Genomic DNA, 20,245 nt, shown 5'->3' on the forward strand with positions numbered 1-20,245 from the left:
AATTGGTTCCAGCCCTCAAAAAACTCACAAAGTTAGTCTAAATTATGCAGAAAGACATGTTTTTAATGAAGAAATGTACATGTACATATAAATGAATAATGAAGTTTCTTTCACTTAACTTGTAAACTTTCTTAAACTTTTAAATTTACATATGTTCAACTTCTCTGCCACCCAATCCTGTAGGACAGAGGTCCCCAACCCTTTTTGCACCAGGGACCGGCTTTAAGCGATCAAGAGAGGAATGGGTGAATGAATGGACGGAGGGTGGGAAGGAAGGAAGGAAAGAGGGAAGGGACAGGAACAGAGGAAGGAAGCAAGGAAACTTATGAAAGGGGAGAGTAAGAGAGGAATGAGTGAAGGGAGGGAGGGAGGGAAGAAGGTGGGAAGGAGAAAGAAAAGAAGAAATAGAGGAAGGGAAGGTAAAAGAGAGAAAGAAAAAGAGCAAGAAAGAAAGCTGCAAGCACCCCCCCGAGCCCCCCAGGCCGGCTGCAACCTTTTAAAACACGTGCGCCGCTTCGCAGCTGTCTCCTGAAGCCGAACGCGGAAGTTAGCGTTTGGCTTCAGGAGACAGCTCCTTGGCGCTTGTATCTCGAATTTGGGCTTGTAAGTAGAACAAAAATATCTCTCCCCTCCCAGCTCTTATCTCGAGTTGCTCTTAAGTAGAGCAGCTCTTATGTCGGGGTTCCACTGTATTCACAAAATCTCTGAATAATTTGTACAGTGAAAACATACAAATAGTAATGAATGATAGCATTGCAACAATTCAAGCAGAAGAAAGGAAAAGAGAACTAAACAATACTCTTCCAGTCATGATAAGAAACTTCATTTGAAATCTTTTACATCTAAAATAACATAATGACCAGCATATACAGTGTTCTATTGTTTGTGTGACTACATATTTAAGAACTGCTTATGCAAAGAATTTTCCGGGGGGGGGGGGGCGGTGACTGCAGTAATTTAACAATATAAGAACTATTTTATGTAATTTGTTTCATTTTAGAATTCTATCTCAATTTTCATTACTGAATTTGAAAACACAATAATTAAAATTGTTTGTTAATGTAATTTTAATTATCATTTTCTAGTTTCTATAAATTTTCCTCAGAAACTAAAAAAAAGAAAGAAAAAAGAATGGCTAAGCAAAATAATATAAAACACTAAAAAATTCAAAATATAAAAATACTAGAAAAATCTTAAAACTAATAGGCAAAATAGTAAACTAACTAATTGATGAATAAATTATTGAAATAGTAATCTGTTTAGTTACTAGCTATGTGTGCTGTATGTATCTATATGCATGCGAGTGTACGTTGTATGTGTCTATGTTCATGCGAGTGTACGTACATAAATATAAGAGTCAGTTGGGCTTTGTAAATCAAGGCTCAGACAAGAAACCAGAAGACTCGAAATTCTAATCTAAATTTAGGAATGAAAGCCAATTGGAGGATGACTCTGGGCCATAACACAGTCAATTACTGTTGCAATAATGGATCAATACTTGAACTGGAGAAAAAGCAGGTCCTGCACTTGCAGGTAAATACTCATTAATCATACATAGTTATATATTTATAATGTATGATTAATGACAGGTGAAATATGACAAAATAAAAATTTAAAAATAGATCTTTTATGGCATACAGTGATCCCCCGTTTATTGCGTCCCCAACCATTGCGAACAGGGTACTTCGCTATTTTTCAACCCGGAAGTCAAAATACCATCTACGCATGCGTGTATGGGCACGCATGCGTAGATGGCAACCGGGAGATCAGCTGCTGGGCGGCTTCCCTGAGTCTTCCCCCTCTTGCTGGCGTCAGCGAGGAGTTTCCCCACCGCCCACGCAAACTCCTCGCTGCCGCCCGCCCTTCGCCCGCCCACGCCGTTCATTCTCGCCGCTTTTGAGCTGAGTCCGGGAGCGAATTCGCTCCCGGACTCAGCTCAAAAGCGCCGATAGCAAGCGGCAAGGAACGGCTTGTCTCGGCGCTTTCGAGCTGAGTCCGGTCAGCTCGAAAGCGCCGAGACAAGCCGTTCCTTGCCGCTTGCTATCGGCGGTTTTGAGCTGAGTCCGGAAGCGAATTCGCTTCCGGACTCAGCTCAAAACCGCCGATAGCAAGCGGCAAGGAACGGCTTGTCTCGGCGCTTTCAAGCTGAGTCCGGTCAGCTCGAAAGCGCCGAGACAAGCCGTTCCTTGCCGCTTGGTATCGGCGGTTTTGAGCTGAGTCCGGAAGCGAATTCGCTTCCGGACTCAGCTCAAAACCGCCGATAGCAAGCAGCAAGGAACGGCTTGTCTCGGCGCTTTCGAGCTGAGTCCGGGAGCGAATTCGCTCCCGGACTCAGCTCGAAAGCGCCGAGAGCCAGCGCCCCCCGGACCCCCAACCCGGGTTTGGGGGGCTGCTAGGAAGCCCTCCATGCCGGCGGCAAACAGCCGCCCCGCCCCCAATCTTCGGCTCCTCGCTAGCGCTGTGGGAGTAAAAACACCATCTGCACATGCGCAGATGGTGTTTTTACTTCCGCAGCGCTACTTCGCGAAAACCCGCTCGTTGCGGGGGGTCCTGGAACGGAACCCTCGCAACGAGCGGGGGTCTACTGTACTTACAATATATCTATTATTACTTATATATATATATAAGTATGGAGAGGGGCAGCATACAAATCTAATTAATATTAATAATAATAATAATAATAATAATAATAATAATAATAATAATAATAATAATAATATAAAATACATATGTATGGTGTGCAATGACAGTGAACAAATTTGAAAACTCTCCTGGAAATATTATATTTGAATAAAATCATTTAAAAATCAAGTCTATAATCAAAACCGGTGAGACTTATAAGTCAGTAGAGTTATGAAGATAGGGAATACATGCTGTAGAAAATATATCAAATGAACTTGTTGGGTAGATTCTCAGGTTCTTCAAGGTTGAAAATTGTTATACCTTTTTTGTATTTTAGAGAACAAGACATTAAGTAGTCTACAAAAAATGTATAATGTGTTGGGAAGGTAATATAAAGAGGTAATTTGCTGGTGTTTCATTGGTTTCCTTTTTATAGTCTGCTAGTATTGTCTGCATAATTCATCCTGCTGCAAGTTAGAGAGTGAGCATTTAGGTAGGTAGGCATTCATTCATTCAAAAATGAATATATGACTATGGGAAGCATACATGCAAAAAGCATTGGTCTTACCTGAGACACACCTTCTCAGATGGTTGCAGGAAAGTCCAAAGCATGGGTTAATTTTTCCTTCCTTCATGGACTGAGTCAACAAATTTTTCTACTGAAGCAGTAGGCGTGAACTTAAATGGACTCCAGAGGATGGAGGAGGTCAGGACAGCCAGGAGGAACATTTTCCATGGGTTCGCTATGGGTCAGACACAACTTCTCAACTAACATCATCTTGTTACAGGAGACCACATGGCATCAACTTCTAGGCTGAATTTATCCAAATGTAACAATGACTTATAAAAGTCTATTTTTCCCCTTTATGGGTTTGCTTTCTTTACTAGTTCACATTACTGGCAAAATATCTTTCTCAATCCACTTGGGAATGTGGGTCTTATAATAATAGATAATTTTGACACCAAATTTGGCAATAACAGTAAGACTCTTATTTTAATAGCCATATTTTTTTTCCATAGGGGCTATCCTAGAGGTCAACTGTACCACTCTAAGGATCAGGGTATCACATAGCAGGCTGATATCTATTATGCATTGCCAAAAGATTTAGGCATTGTTTACTAAATGCAATAACAGATAGTGACCTTAATGGTGAGCTTACCTACTGGTGAGACCAAAGGATCTAGTAAAATCAATTATGTCCTAACCTCACACAACCTTTCCCATCTAGAATTTTCATTTAAGGTTGAACTATGACCAGAATGACCATTCCCTGCTATTATTTCAGCAGGGTCTTAGTTTTCACCGGATTTTCCTTACCAATTTCACCCCGGTCATGGACAATGATGCAAATATAGTCACTTCTAGAATTAATAATAACCCAATCATTATTAATTTTTTTTGCCTCATGCCAGTCTTCAAATTATACAGGTTTTCATTCACAGTTCAAAAGCTCCAGAGACTTATGCTACATAGAATGCTATATAAAAATCACAGAGTTTACCATAGATCTATGAGCAAACCCTAGAATCTTAGGAGAAACACAAGAACTGCATGAGACTGCAAGCAAGAGCAGATTTAATGACAGCTTTCAAATGTTATAAATATAACAGCCATCACAGCATTCAGAATTGACTATTAATTCTCAAAAGGCATAAAATGGAATAAAAAAGAAAAACAACAACACTGATACACATTTAGGAATGACTTTCCGAAGCTTTGAGGAATAAATACAGTGGTACCTCGAGATACGAGTTTAATTCGTTCCGGACCTGGGCTCTTAAGTCGAGCAGCTCTTATCTCGAACGACTTTTCCCCATAGGAATTAATGTAAATAATTTTAATTGGTTCCAGCCCTAAAAAAACTCACAAAGTTAGTCTAAATTATGCAGAAAGACATGTTTTTAATGAAGAAATGTACATGTACATATAAATGAATAATGAAGTTTCTTTCACTTAACTTGTAAACTTTCTTAAACTTTTAAATTTACATATGTTCAACTTCTCTGCCACCCAATCCTGTAGGACAGAGGTCCCCAACCCTTTTTGCACCAGGGACCGGCTTTAAGCGATCAAGAGAGGAATGGGTGAATGAATGGACGGAGGGTGGGAAGGAAGGAAGGAAAGAGGGAAGGGACAGAAACAGAGGAAGGAAACAAGGAAACTTATGAAAGGGGAGAGTAAGAGAGGAATGAGTGAAGGGAGGGAGGGAGGGAAGAAGGTGGGAAGGAGAAAGAAAAGAAGAAATAGAGGAAGGGAAGGTAAAAGAGAGAAAGAAAAAGAGCAAGAAAGAAAGCAAGAAAGAAAGAAAGAAAGAAAGGGGGAAGGGACAGGAACAGAGGAAGGAAGCAAGGAAACTTATGAAAGGGGAGAGTAAGAGAGGAATGAGTGAAAGGAGGGAGGGAGGGAAGAAGGTGGGAAGGAGAAAGAAAAGAAGAAATAGAGGAAGGGAAGGTAAAAGAGAGAAAGAAAAAGAGCAAGAAAGAAAGCTGCAAGCCCCCCCCCGAGCCCCCCAGGCCGGCTGCAACCTTTTAAAACATGCGCGCCGCTTCGCAGCTGTCTCCTGAAGCCGAACGCGGAAGTTAGCGTTTGGCTTCAGGAGACAGCTCCTTGGCGCTTGTATCTCGAATTTGGGCTTGTAAGTAGAACAAAAATATCTCTCCCCTCCCAGCTCTTATCTCGAGTTGCTCTTAAGTAGAGCAGCTCTTATGTCGGGGTTCCACTGTATGCCACTTTTCTGAGAAGATATCTCAACTTCTGAACAAGAAAGTCTGTCCAGAAGTAAAGATTCCACCCAAGAAGTATGCAATTTTTCTGTAAGCTAGATAGCTTTTAATTTGTTCTTTGTCTCAAGTTATTCTTTCAAATAGCATTCCCTCTGGCCACCAGTCTCTCATCTGAAAATTGTCAATCAATCCATTAAAAAACAGGAAAGTTGCCAGTACTGAAATGATATACTGTCTAATTGCTAAAAAGCAACATCAATTGGAGGTCTTCCCTTCTGGCCTTTGTTTTCATATATTAATAACACATGCCAAATACAAAAGAATGACTCCAGAGGAAGTTGTTTTAGTCATTCTTACATCGGAGGTTATTCTGCTTAATTAAGATGTTGTAGTAATGCAGTCACACAAGGTAGATGTGCAGATATCTCAATTACAAAGGGGTGAGAGAGGTTTGCACTTTTTAAAACAGCTATTTAGTTCAATGGCCATTTTGTGCTTGATTATTTCTTTAACTCATAATGGCTTAACAAATGGTTTATGGCAGGGGTGTCAAATTCAAGGCCTGGGTGCCGGATCCAGCCTGCACGATGCTTAGATCTGGCCTGTGGGGATGTCCTGGAAACAGCAAAAGACTGGCCCATGGTGTTTCTGCCAGAGCTCAGGAGGGCTGAATGAGCTCCATTTTCACTGGCAGAGGCTTGCAGGAGACCATCACAGCATGAAAGAGAGCTTGGGAGCCCGTTTTTGCTGACAGCTCACTTAGCCACCACAGGCCCAGACACAAGTGATGTCCAATTGGCCACCTCCACCCTAGAACCTTGAGGTCAAACATAACTCTGATGCGGCCCCCAATGAAATCAAGTTTGAAACCCCTGGTCTATGGACTCTAGCATGTTACTGTAGGAGGAAAAAGGGCTTGCTATACATTAATGTAAATCATGTAGATTTTTTTCTCCAAAAGACTTTGATGTCACATATGTCAGTATAAAAAACAAGGAAGCAAGTGATAAAAGGTTAGTATTTCGCTATGATGGAATATTAAAAACATTGTACATTTTCCCCATCTTGTTTATATCAGTGAGTGAAAAAAACCTGTTAGCCTATTTGTAAAGATGATTATTCTAGAAACTATGAATAAAAATAAAGGTTTTGTCAAATCCCTCCCCCCAAAAAAAGAAACCAGTCAAATAATATTTTCTTTAACAATCAATTTAAATTCCCAATTGCTGTGGTATGGTTTGGGGCCAGAAACAAAAAAGTACAGTGAAAAACTCAGACCTTTCTACTACCCCTTTCTACTTGGTAAAAGCAAATATTAATCATTCTGTTTTAAAAGCACTTGACTAAAGCTATTCTTTATATTGCACATTGTCACTAATGTCGCCAATGAATAACTCTCAATACTTTTGTTGTTGTTTCTCTGAGTGGACTAACAACAGCTTAGTTTTACTCTTATTCTGTTGAATGGCTTGGAGGAGATGATGAAAAAGAGCACTTCAGTAAAACAAAAGTTTTGGAAAGAAAAAGTTAGAACAAAGTAGACATAGTGCAGACAACTTGTGATTCATGACTCATACTGTGCTGTTTCCCTTTTCACCCCAATATGCTCTTTGATTTTACTACTGATTATGAAGCCAGACCACTGCACTTCTCTTAGCAACCAATATCACATAGAGAAAAAGACATGTAATTTACTAAAAAAGGAAACATAAGAATTTACAGTCATGCAAAGGCAGATTCATGTTTCTCCGGCGTTTGATTCCAGACAATTATTGGTTTTTTAAAAATTAAACAACCAAAAGTTTTAGCCAATATTAATTTTAGTTACAGAAACAAAAGGACTTTTGAGCAAACATAAAATATTCAGTTCTTATCCTAGATTATTTTAAGTTAACAAAAATGAATTTAACCTACAAATACTCACAAAAACCAGAAGAAAACTGCCTTTATTAGCAATACTATCACAAATAGGGGGGGGGGGGAATCCAACTCTGAAGTAGTTAAATCACTTTGAAACATGATACTATTCCTTTGGGAATTCTTTGTTTTGAAGAACCTAATCAAGGGAAAATACAAGTGACAACATGTTTGTCACTGCTTCAAAAATGTAGCAATTAATAATAATCTTACATTATAAACAAGATTTAAAACCAGATTCAAATTCCTATCCAATTTACTGCTATCTTTAATTACATTTAAGAGTTAAAATATTGTTTTATATAACATAAATGGCAAATCATGTTTCTTGTCTGGTTTACCTGGGAGGACTAACAATGCAATAATATTTTTCAACTTTCAGAGTTTAATTCAAGATATAGGAAGGAAAGAAAGAAGTTTAATTTAAGGAGGGAATAGTAGAAATGCCAGAGAGGCTCATAATCTCTGCATTAAGGTTTGGGCAATAGGGAGAGTAATATAATAATTTACACATGGAGTTGTAGTAGAGTCAACCTAATATGAAAAATAGCCATTACTCTTAATTGGCTCCACCTTCTTAGCAAAGATCAGAGTGTCTGAAATTCAAATGAAATAAATGACAGCTAGACAATGTCTATTAACTAATCGGAAAAGTTGCAATAATGTAAAAAAATTCTTTATAATATTAAGAAACTAGCCATTTCAATTATAAGTGCTCTACTAGAACCCTCTCTCTGAAGTTACAACAGTGCTACTTTGTGAGAAAAGGACATTGTCCAAATATGACTTAAAAGCTCTATCCCCTAACTACCTACCAATTTGGTATGAGAAAATTATGGTTAGCCTTTATGGTCAAAATCTATCAGAAAGCATACTAATCCTCTACCACTCACCATTGGCAATTATTTATTCAGCTTTCATATCACATTTTTTGCTTCTTTATGGAATGAATTGATTATAGATTTTCAAATCACATATTTGTTCGATCTAAAAAGTATTACTTCAGAATGCAGGACTCATGGCTATTCATCAACTCCTCAATTACAACTTCCTACCTTGCCTGCCAAGTATGTTGATGGTGTTGATGTGTGGAAATGGATAAGCACAAACACTTCCTCCATTAGTACTGAACTGCGCAATCAATCAATTTTATAAGCGCTGACTCCCAAACATCACAATACAATGTCAAATATAGAACTTCTCTGAAGGAATTTATAAATAAGTACTTAGGAAAAGCTTTATTTACTGGCTTCCTCCTTCCACATCAGTTATCTCATTTAATCCACCAATATATCATCTATAATTACCAGTTCCTCAGTGATGTGACCCTTAGAAGCACTATCATTTCCCCCTCTTTTCTGGACTCTTAGACAGCTGTAGGATTTTTACCAAGTTGGACTTTGAGTTGGGGGGGGGGGAGATTTATTTGCACACAAAGAGGTCATGAATATTTAATTACCTTTGATTCCCATCATAGGGAATTTGAATATGCAACAATACCCTTCAGATGGATGTCATTTATCCAGTCCTTATATAATTTATGAAATATACAGTATTTCATGATTTGTACAGATTATAGCCTCAAATGTAAATGAGAACAAATATGCCCATGTTGGCTATTTCAGATACTGTATTAAAAGGAATTTCAAAAGTAATTCAGATAGATCTAGTTTAGCTCAAATCTGTCATTGATGTCTCCTGCACTTTAAAAAACAGGGTATTTTCTGGACACTGCCAATTTTTACAGTTGTTTATTCCTAATTTTGATTTACCATCATCCCTGTCCCTCATGCATTCTGTTCTGGAAGTCCAGAAACAGACCTGTTTTCAGCCTCTGGAAAGCCTCCAGAGCTTGGGGAATCTGTTTTCACCTTCCTGGAGACTTGAGGAAAACCTCCAGAGCATTGGGATGTGCCCTGCCCTCCACCCATGTGCAGATACTTGAAAGTCAGCTGGCCAGCAGGAGGCGCACAGGCATGCGTGGTGGAATAGAGCTGGGCGACGGCTCACATAGCATAGGTTTGCCATCATGGATCTAAGTTGTTTGTTTTATTTCAATATAGATTTCAGGTAGTAGGAATTCAAATGCAGAATCAATAGTGTATTTACTTGAATAAATAAGAGTACTTTAAAAAAAAATCTTGCAAAATTAGTTTCTGTCTTTCAGACAGTAGACTATATCAGTATCACTATAAATAATTTGTAGACATGATATTGATCTATGGTTTTTTGTTCATGTCAATTTTTGTCCCTCTTTAGGTATTAATACCAGTACTATATTGGATTCTTCTCAACTCTCTGGCATCTTTCCTTCTTTTAGAGTTCACTCTATTTTGTACATTTTGCAAAAGTTTATCCTCAAAACATTTATAAGTTGATATTGTAATCCATCTGGTAAAGCGTGTTTCCTAATTTAATCCTTTTTTATATTAAAACGTTATCTAATGTTATATTCCATTCATAATCAGTTTCTGTTGCTTTGTAATCCTCAGTAAATTTTGTTTCTTTAGGTAGTCACTATTTTCTTCAGAGATATGCTGTTTGCATTATACCAGTGCTTCTCAATTATTTTGTTATACCCCCCACCCCAGGAAGAGGTAAACATTTTGCCCCACCCCAACTCTCCGATCTGGGCCCCAATGGAATTTTAGTGTTAATATTTATTATTTTACTTACGATAAGCTGCAAGCAAACTATTGGATGGGGAAGGCTGCTCTACCCACTTACCTGGGAGTAAGTCACACTGAACTCATTGGAGCTTGTTTTTGGTTAGCCAGGTAAAGGCTACCATGGTTAGGACCCTCTTTTGTCCAGGGGGCGCTGCCCTAGCTCAAAAGCACTGCCTCTACCGGGCACTGACAGCAAATGATAGGGTGTTTCTAAAATCTTTTGCCCAGCTACAGAGGATGCTCCTCCTTGTCCAGCAGCAGGTTTGCCATGCCATTCATGACTACCGCAGTGCCCATCGAGAACAAGAACCCACACAGCCATCCCGCCCCAGCTGGCCACTTCTCTTCCAGGTTCAGAGCAGTGTGTAACTGCAAAAACACTCCCCGTCCAGGGGAATCGATCAAAAGGGACCACACATGTTCCCAGGGGTTACATGCACCCCCCCAGCGGCATCGTTCCGCAGCCCTCCCCCAGTGCGTTATACATTTTGGGAAAATATTGATGAAGGGCTTTCTGCATGGCCATACAGTAGCTTGCTCTTTCAATATCAATATCATTTTTCAAAATCAAATATATATTTTTTCCAGCAGCAGGACAAAAGAATGATACAGGAAACTTCTCTCTCTCTCTGTCCCCTAGGCCTACATCTGCCACGATGTCTTCTCATGTTTCCTTAGATGCCCAAACACTTGTGATGGTATATGAAAAGAGGCAGATAATTTTGTGTGTAGTTTTAAGTCAGACTCACTCTACTCATGCCAGTAGAGTATGAATGAAGCCTGATGTTCTCCTATTGGCTGGAGACAATTTACACAAACACAAATCTGGATGTGCTATCATTTGACAGATTAAATAAAGAACAGGGATTGGCAATGAGGACAATTAATGTTATGCTGGTGCTGTTTTCTGCCAGTTCAAGGATATATTGTTAGCACATTAATTCAGTAAAGGTGGAAACAAGTCTGTTTTTCAATTTGGGACATGCTAAAATTGCTGTCCCCAAAATGGATGATCTGAAGAGAATCACTATGACACTTTGGTATAACTATATCATTCTAATTCTCCCTCCCCTTCTTTTTTTTAGAGAATTTGGAAATGAAAAATCCATATAACTGTATGATAGCAGGAGCAATCAAATTCAAGCCTTGGCCCTCATTCACAGAATGACAGCTTAAAGGAAGGAAGTATTTTTAGAAACCTTCAAAATAGGGGCCTAGCTATATTCTTAGGGAGTACATCAAGGAAAGATTGCACTCTGCAGGTAGGATGCAACTATTTTCAGTATTTTAAAAAATCATGAAAATATATGCACAGTTCCAGTTATTTATTTTTTAGTGATACAGGCTCAGTCAGAGTTCTGCTTTTTAAAATAAGACTAACACCAGAAGAGAACCACAATAGATTACTCCCAAATTGCCTTATGGCATAGATAAATAATAATTTAATGCCAGTTATATCGAATACATATTTTTATTTTGTTTTATTTTAAATACCTCTTTTACCATCATAACAGTCAACATGTCAAAATAAAAACAAAGGGTGATAGTTGTATACAGAAAATACATATATTTTTAAATGTTAAAATGTTAAACATGTCACATCCTTCAAATCCTAATTATACAGAGCTTTACAACCATAATTTCAATAACAAAAAGTGATGCCCTTTTTAGTTTTTAATATTTCCGCATAAATTAATTTAAACCGTGGTCTGTTCTCCACAAGTCTTAAAATTAGATAACATTAACCCTTTAATCAAATGAGTCAAAAACATGACATTTCTTCATTCATTTATTGAGGAAAATTATCCAAAGCTACATATTTGCATTTAGCAAAAGTATGTAAACCACTAAGATTACCAGCTAATTTGAAGGGAAAATTATAGCTGGCTTTCCAGTCAATGGGATGATAATCAGATGTGAGTATGGGAGGTCCTGCCCTATTTTAAGATCAAAATTCTAGGTATTCATTATCAAAGTTTGATTTTCACAATACAAAAATATAGAAGTGTGTCATGGCTCAAAAAAAGAAGCAGCGGATTTCTGAGAACCTCCAAAAAACAGATATTTACCCTGTTGGAAAAGATTGGAAAACTCTTTCAAAGAATCTAGATTCTGTCAGTCTATTGTCAAATAGAATGTGTACAAAAAAAGAGGGAGGGATTCAATACCATTTCTACCTTTCCCAGGAATAGTTGACCAACCAAGTTTACATCATGAACAAGGTCTATAAAACTATGGGATGTCTCAAAGAATCCCAGGATAATTACTTAAGGAACTAAAGACTTCTTTTGCATTGGGGAATTTCAGGTTTCATCAGATTACTATCAAGAGAACAATGAAAAACAATGGTATGCAGGCAAGATGGAAGGAGAAAGTCTCCATCTCCAAAAGGAACATTGCTGCCTGTCTACATGGGTAACACTACATGGGTAAGCACAAAGTATTGGAGGAATTGTACTATGGGCAGGTAAGACCAAAATAGACTATTTGGGCTTGAATGAAAAGTGCTATGCTTGGTGAAAGACAAATACTGACCCTTTACCCCCAAAATAAGACATCCCCTGATAATAAGCCTATAATAAGCTTTTGAGTGCATGGCAATAAGGCCAAGCGCTTATTTCAGGGTTCAAAAAAAGATAAGACAGGGTCTTATTTTGGGGAAAACACTGTATAAAAACTGGTGGTAGGGGCAATAGGGGGTTTGAGCTTTCTTTACTGCTTCTGGATGAAAACATGCTGAGCTACAAATTCTGAATTGTAGCAGAGAATTCTATAGGAAAATTTCAGGTTTATTGTCTATGAGCCGAAGCTGGAGAGTAAGTAGGTATGTAATAACCTACAACACACAAAATGTATGACCAAAAAATTGTTAAAAGAGAAGAAAGCCAAGTCAAAGTCATGACCTTTACAAATGTTGTGGAAGGAAGGATCTGAAGTGGCAAGAGATTCCACCTACATCCCTGAATGGATTGGTTGGTTGGTTGGTTGGTTGGTTGGTTGGTTGGTTGGTTGGTTGGTTGGTTGGTTGGCTGGCTGGCTGGCTGGCTGGCTGGCTGGCTGGCTGGCTGGCTGGCTGGCTGGCTGGCTGGCTGGCTGGCTGGCTGGCTGGCTGGCTGGTTGGTTCGTTCGTTCGTTCATTCATTCGATTTTTATGCCGCCCTTCGCCTTAGACTCAGGGCAACTTACAACATGTTAGCAATAGCACTTTTTAACAGAGCCAGCATATTGCCCTCACAATCTGGGTCCTCATTTTACCCACCTCGGAAGAATGGAAGGCTGAGTCAATCTTGAGCCGGTGATGAGATTTGAACCACTGACCTACAGATCTACAGTCAGCTTCAGTGGCCTGCAGTACAGCAATCTACCTGCTGTGCCACCCCGGCTCTCATATTGTTGGTATTGATGTTATTCAGAAAGTAAGAAAGGGATGAAATTCCTCCGATACAATATGTAGAGTTGATTAACTGTTATTTGGAAATGTTTAGCTGCCGCCGAAGGGAGATCAATCAGTTACTCAAAACAAAAGTTCACATAACTTTGCCACACAGGTATGAATTCAAATCTCTGCATAAATATTGAAAATTCAAAACTTTCACACACTACTAGGCACCACTGTACATACAGATGAGATTTTGGAATTCAATTAGCGTAATACCAAGATGTTGATCGAGGTATACTAAACAGAATTAATTTGTAAACAGGAAGCAGATTTTTTGTTAAAGAAAAATTAATCTAAATAAATTTAAACTAGAGAAAATACCATATTTTGGAGGACCCTATTTAAATATTGGGGGGGTCTTATAAAATTTGTAAAAATTTTAATTCCTTACAAATTTTGTTTCACTCATCTTTTCAAAAAAATAAAATGTTTACATAATTACATAATGTAATTATGTCATTACATTACATAATGTTTACATATGCATTATTATTATTGCATTAATATTTGTTACATAAACAAATATTAATGCAGTATATTTGTTTTCTTCCTCTTTCAAATATACTGCATTAATTTATTATAATGCATAGGTACAAAATATCAACTTCTACATGGGACATCATCATTTTAGGTTCAAGTAAGTTATATTTTACAAAATGAAACACAGTAATACCTCGTCTTATGAACTTAATTGGTTCTGGGAGGAGGTTCGTAAGGTGAAAAGTTCGTAAGACAAAACAATGTTTCCCATAGGAAGCAATGTAAAATCAATTAATCCGTGCCAGCAAAAAAACGCAAAAACGGCTCTCCGTTGGGTGCCGCCACCCGGCTGTCACCTTTTGAAACAGCTGGGCGCTTCTCAGCGTTCTCCCGAATCCTGAACCCGGACGTTTGGCAAAAGTTCGGGTTTGGGTGGCCGCCGAAAAGCCCCACCGCCCAGCGGTCACCTTTTGAAACAGCCGGGGGGCTTCTTGGCGTTTTCCTGAACGCCGAACCCGAACTTTTGCCGAACTTCCGGGTTTGGCATTCAGGAGGCCGCCGAGAAGCCCCGCCGCCCGACTGTCGCCTTTTGAAACAGCCAGGGGGCTTCTCGGCGTTCCCCTGAACGCCGAACCCGGAAGTTCAGCAAAAGTTTGGGTTCGGCGTTCAGGTTTGGGAGGCCGCCGAAAAGCCCCACCGCCTGGCTGTCACCTTGCCAGAAGAGCCGTGGAGCTGTCAGCCAGTCAGGAGGCTCAAACGGAGGTGGGGAATCCCAATAGGGAATTCTATGGACCGAGCTTTGACATCACAGAGACCTCCTTCCTGGAGTCCACGTTTCAGCCGGCCAGGAAGGACGTCTTCGTGACGTCCAAGCTCCGCCCATGGAATTCCCTATTGGGATTCCCCACCTCCGTTTGAGCCTCCTGACCGGCCAACAGCTCCGCGGCTCTTCTGGCAAGGTGACAGCCGGGAAACGGGGCTTCTCAGCCACCTCCCGAACCTGAACGCCGTGCCCAAACTTTTGCCAAACTTCCGGGTTCAGGAGAACGCCGAGAAGCCCCCCGGCTGTTTCAAAAGGCGACAGCCGGGCGGCGGCGCTTCTCAGCGAACCCAAACTTTTGCTGAACTTCCGGATTCGGTGTTCGGGTGGCGGGTTCGTAAGGCGAAAAAAGTTCGTAAGAAGAGACAAAAAGTTTCCGAACCCCAGGTTCGTATCTCGAAAAGTTCGTATGACGAGGGGTTTGTATCATGATGTTTACTGTATACTTATTTTTAGAGCACACAATATGATTTTCTTCAGTGCTCTTATGTTGTAGTAAAAATAATAATTATCCAAACTGTTATGTGCTCTATTGCATGACAAATATTCCTTTTAGTTTTTAACATTATATTGTTATCAGTGTAGAAAAGTGCAAGGTTGGGGTTCCAGTTATCCACAAATAGAATCCAAGCAGTAAGAGCTATATCACCAGAACTCCAAACCTGTAGAAAAGATTATATATTTTGCCCAGTTTTGCAGTAATTTAATTTCTAAGAACTCAGAGTGCTCAGAAGTAGGCAGAAATTTTACCATTTGAATTTGTCTGACACTCCAGTTTAACATTATTTCATATAATTATTCTTTAATGTTCGCATAGAGAACAAGTAAAAATTACATATTAAAACACTAATAGCTATTACTTTTGTATCCAAAATTTATACTAAATTATACTAAAGTTATTCTCTCAACTGTGATACAGAAAAGTAACAGGTTATCTTCTAAGTAAAATATATATTTTGGGGTGTTTTATACTATTAGCATCATCATCATCATCATCATATCATTAAAATTATGATTGATTGCAGAGTCAGCCAAATGCTTAAACTTGATTTGACATTTTTATCGAATTATTCAATCTTTCCCAAGGACCTGGGATTGGCAGATGTTGTTTGATGGTGTTAAAGGTATTACGGTTGGTCACAGTCAGCAAGATGTTTAGTCTGGATTTGGCATTTTCATTCACATATCTAAATAAAACCATTAAAAGCTTTTTGAGGTGAATTATAACAATTTCAGTCATTCAGTCACAAAAATAAATTTATATATGGCTTTGGAACACTGAGTCTCCCAGAGGTTTGCAATGATGCCCACAAGATAATCTACACTCTTCCATGAAGATCATTCTCCATCAATTTACCCTTCTTTGTTTTGTTTTTCTCCCAGTTTGTACTGCTCCTTGCCTGCTTGCCATTTCTTTGGGAACTTTACTGTGCATGTTTACATGCATTCAAATGGACAATATAAGGCCTCGAAATTAGTTGGAGAAAAGACCCCTGGTGGTTGTCTGAACAAAGTCGTCTATCAGGGCTCGCATGTTGGTAACAGAAAGATGAAGAAAAAATCAGGAGAGTCAGGTGAATTCTGGGACATAGAAAGGGGAGAGATACGCCCTTGGAAGGGAAAGGAAGGAGCAAGGCAGAAAACAATGATACTGATTATAACCCATACTTCTTTACCATTCCTGTGCTATGCATATACTTTCCATTCTATTGGGCATACATTTTCCTCCCTCTTTTTCTACATGCATATGAGTTTATTTTCAAGGAGAGATGAAAACTGGTTGGCTGATAGCAGAAACACAAAAAAGTACATTTTTAAAAAATGACTTAGGAACAAAAAGAGTTCACATGATTTTTTTTCCAGAATATTTTTTATGAGGTTCATGGGAAGATTTGTTGTAGGTCTCTACATCTATACCATAATCAGTTGTATTGTGATAATACCCAAGACACTTGTTCAATATTCCAACTTGATATAATACAGATACTCTCTCCAATGTACATGCTTACAAGAAAAGCAAATAATTTTTGATATAGGAAGTTGCACCAATAAACTTATACCAAATATAAAATACTTAATTATACTGTAGAGATTGATCCACATTTTAATGCCATGCCTGCATTTCTAATTCATCAAGGGCTTGTCTCCCTTTTAAACCAAATTAATTTTACCTATAGCTCTGAACAAAGACAAACTATATCCACAGAGCTTAACATAACTTTTCTCAACATACATGTATTTTTGTATTCTGTATTATTTCTCTCCACATGGACCAATGAGTATGCTAGACTCTTCTGCTTAAAAAAAATTAAAGAGCTTCAAGTTATGATCTCCACGGAAGAAAACTTGAATAAATTATGTTTTGCTGATGTCCTTCCAGCAAGCTGGTTAATTGCATTTGTTTCCTATATCTCTAAACAGCCTGGTACATTAATTACATTCTGTAACACCAGGCTCCTGTGATTCATTCTGTCACTTCCACTGAGCACTTTAATTGTATTCTTCTTAGCTAACTACAATTTTAAGCACTGACTAATAAGTACATTTCTTGTGGCTTGATACCTTCACATTTTATGTATATTTTCAGTATGTGCCTTATGCAAAGTGAAATGCTTCTTTTTAAAAAATGTATACATTATATAACCATAATAAATAGTTGAATATCCTCCACTCTTAGAAGAGTTTTTTGCTGCCTTCAGTCTTGATAGGGTGTGGTGGGAAAGAGGCATAGGTATTTATGCTGTCCATTATAGCACACGATACTTGTAAGTAATATAATATACTCCTTTGTTTACAAGAAAATTTATTATTTACATGGATATCTAAAATGTTTTAGCACCGGTTTCCTGCAAGAACCAAGTTTGTTGCCACAATCTGCTCCCAATGCTAAACATCTAAGATTTGTGAATTAAAACAAAAATTAACTCAAATATGTATTTTAAAAAATGCAACCTAGTGCCAAATAGAGCAACACCACTAAACCTGGATGCATTTCATGCCTGCTTACCAGGACTATTCAAATAAATACTTAATATTAATGCTTATCATGTGAGTATATGCATAAATTATGAAATTTGCGGGCTATAGTGGGAGTGGGTGTGGGGATGTGTCTGTATGAATCCATGCCAATCCCCATTTTTTGTCCCAAAAAAATATTCCATGACATCCACTTCATAAAGTTATAATTTAAGACAATCTTTTCATTCAGTTATCTCCTTTCTAACTCTGTAAATACAATCTGTTTAAATTCCCATATAATATCTTACAGATTTAGTAATCAGAACATTTTAGGTTTACTTTAAGGATGCTAGGCAAGTTGAACAAAGGACAAAACCCCAGGCTTTACAGCAGAGGAGACACCTACAGCACCTGTTCAAAAATCCCCATTGTCTTTTGAAGACTGAAAACTGAGCTACTTTCTGAGGAGGAAACTGACTATGATATTCTTCTCCAATTCGAGGTTCTATAGATATATCATTTTCATCCTTCCCTCCAAGTTTATATACTTTCTACTCAACTGAATCCCTATTTATTTCATCTCTTTCAGCATATTCCACATGGTTTCTGAATTTCCATGCATGCATGGGCTACAGGCAGCAAACTCACAATGTCATCCTTCCAAATTTATTTAGTCCTTTTCTAGAACTGAAAGCACAATATCAGTCATGTCTCCACTCTGAAAGTTGACCATGAGACAAAAATAGCAACAATCAATTTCTATCGATGACATGTACAAATGTATTAGTCAGGTTGCTCCTTCTTCACGTTTTTCATACTTAACATTCATAAAGTTTGAACGATGATTTCCCTAAACACACCATGAGAACATTGGGGGGAGGGAGGGGTTGCTGAGCTGCATCTTTATGTATTATTTCCTTCCAATGGTCTTTACAAGACTATCAACACCACACTGGATTTGCAGCCTCAAATCCTACTGTTTTCTTTTCCGTGGTCTCTTTTAAATCGGGCTGAAAAGGAATCCGGAGAAATGACAGTGAAACTTACCATCAACTTGAAAATGGACAAATCCGAAAAGCAGGACAGCCGTCAGCAGCCCCATTTTAGCATATTCAAAGGCAATCCAATTCCAGGAAGAACCAGAGAAAAAGTAGCTGTCCCCAAGTGCAAAAACTCCCCCGCCCACCTCACCCCCTCGGAGCTATAGATATGTTCAAAAGCAGCGAAGGGGAAAAGGCTTGAATGGGACAGTTCCAGCCCCGTGAAGATCGGCCGCGTGGGGGAGGGAAAAATGCGAGGGAAGGCAATCTCTCCCGTCCTGGTTTTTCCTTTCCGAAATTCCCACCAATCCAGCCGAGGCAAATAAATTGTTCAGGCGTAGCTAAGACTCTCCGCCGCAGCCCAAAGGCAAAGGATGTCTTGAGAAAAGAGAGGTTTCTTTTCTCAGAAAGTCTCCCCCCTCCCTCAAAGTTCCTGGCACGCCGAAGAGAAGGCGGGGAAGGAGGCCGAAAATCATGGGCTTAGTTTAAGTCTGCTGCTTCTCATTTTTCCTCTCCGAAATCATTTCAAGCTGCAAGCCTGGCTTCCTTTAACTTCCATGAGAGGAAGGGCTGTGCAACATCTCCCCCTAGAACTCGCGGTGTAAAACAAAACCCAACGACGCCCTCCTTCTCAGAGGCAACAAACTGCTTAAAGAACTCCCAACGAGTGGCTGGGCTGGAAGAGGCGAAGAGTATTGGAGGCGGTTGCTCTTGCCGCTGATGAGGCCGCCGCCGCCTTTTGCGAAGGGAGAAGGTTCCCCGCTGGGAAGGAACCGAGCGAGGCGGGAAGCGCCAGGCGCAGCGGGGTGCTTGCTTCTGTCTCTGACCAGAACCCTCCAGTTGCAGCTTGCCCGGGCGGCTTTTCCTCAGCCCCAGCTCATCTTCCTCCTCCTGTGGTCGCTCAGCAGACCCAGAGCGGGGGGGGGGGGGGAGAGAAAAGGGAAAAGCAGCAGTTTCCCCTTCTAACCAGAGAAGGAAGGGAAGGGTTGGGTTGGGCTATGCACTACACGACCGCGAAACACCACACCCACTCTCGGGTTCGCTCTGGGACTACGATGGGAGGGAGAGGGAAAAGACCAGCGAGATAGCTTGAGAGATACAGGCGAAGGCTTTCAGCCTCCTTTTATCTCCTCCCAACCCTTTCCCTCTTTACCGGTGGCTATAGGTAGCATTACCATGATTGCTCCTGCTGCTTCTCGTTTAATGGGCAGGTAATTTTCTCACTCAGTGATTTCATGTAAGTTGCATGTCTAATTATTCATTTTGACTTGCCTCTTTTCTCTCAGAGTCTCCTTCGAAAGAAAGGTACGGTACTCTTGATGGCTCCCGCTCACAGTTTCATGTGGTCAAGGCAAAGCAATGGGCCTGGGCTCCCCAGTTAATTTCACTGGTTAATTTTCAATCTGCTTTTTTTTTAAAAAAAAAAAGGCATACTACACATGGACCCTTCTTCCAAACCTTTCAAATATTTGCTAAAATGATCCTAATGTTTTAATTGTAAATATATTTATTGCTATTCATTCCATCATTTCTGCCATTTTTCAATACCTTAATTTAAAAAAAAAAACCATAAAAA

The 20,245-nt window shown here is 39.4% G+C and overlaps 1 protein-coding gene across 1 annotated transcript in view; it reads right to left on the bottom strand.

Moving 5' to 3' along the window:
- Window positions 1-19,864, bottom strand: part of ROBO2 (roundabout guidance receptor 2) — a 434,310-nt gene extending 414,446 nt beyond the window's left edge. The window contains exon 1 of the mRNA XM_070750263.1: window positions 18,677-19,864. Coding sequence (XP_070606364.1) covers window positions 18,677-18,731 — 55 coding nt within the window. The 5' untranslated portion in view covers window positions 18,732-19,864. The remainder of the gene's footprint in view (window positions 1-18,676) is intronic.
- Between the last annotated feature and the right edge of the window lie 381 nt (window positions 19,865-20,245).

Source organism: Erythrolamprus reginae, chromosome 4 (genome assembly GCF_031021105.1).
Source record: "Erythrolamprus reginae isolate rEryReg1 chromosome 4, rEryReg1.hap1, whole genome shotgun sequence".
Lineage (NCBI taxonomy): Eukaryota > Metazoa > Chordata > Lepidosauria > Squamata > Dipsadidae > Erythrolamprus > Erythrolamprus reginae.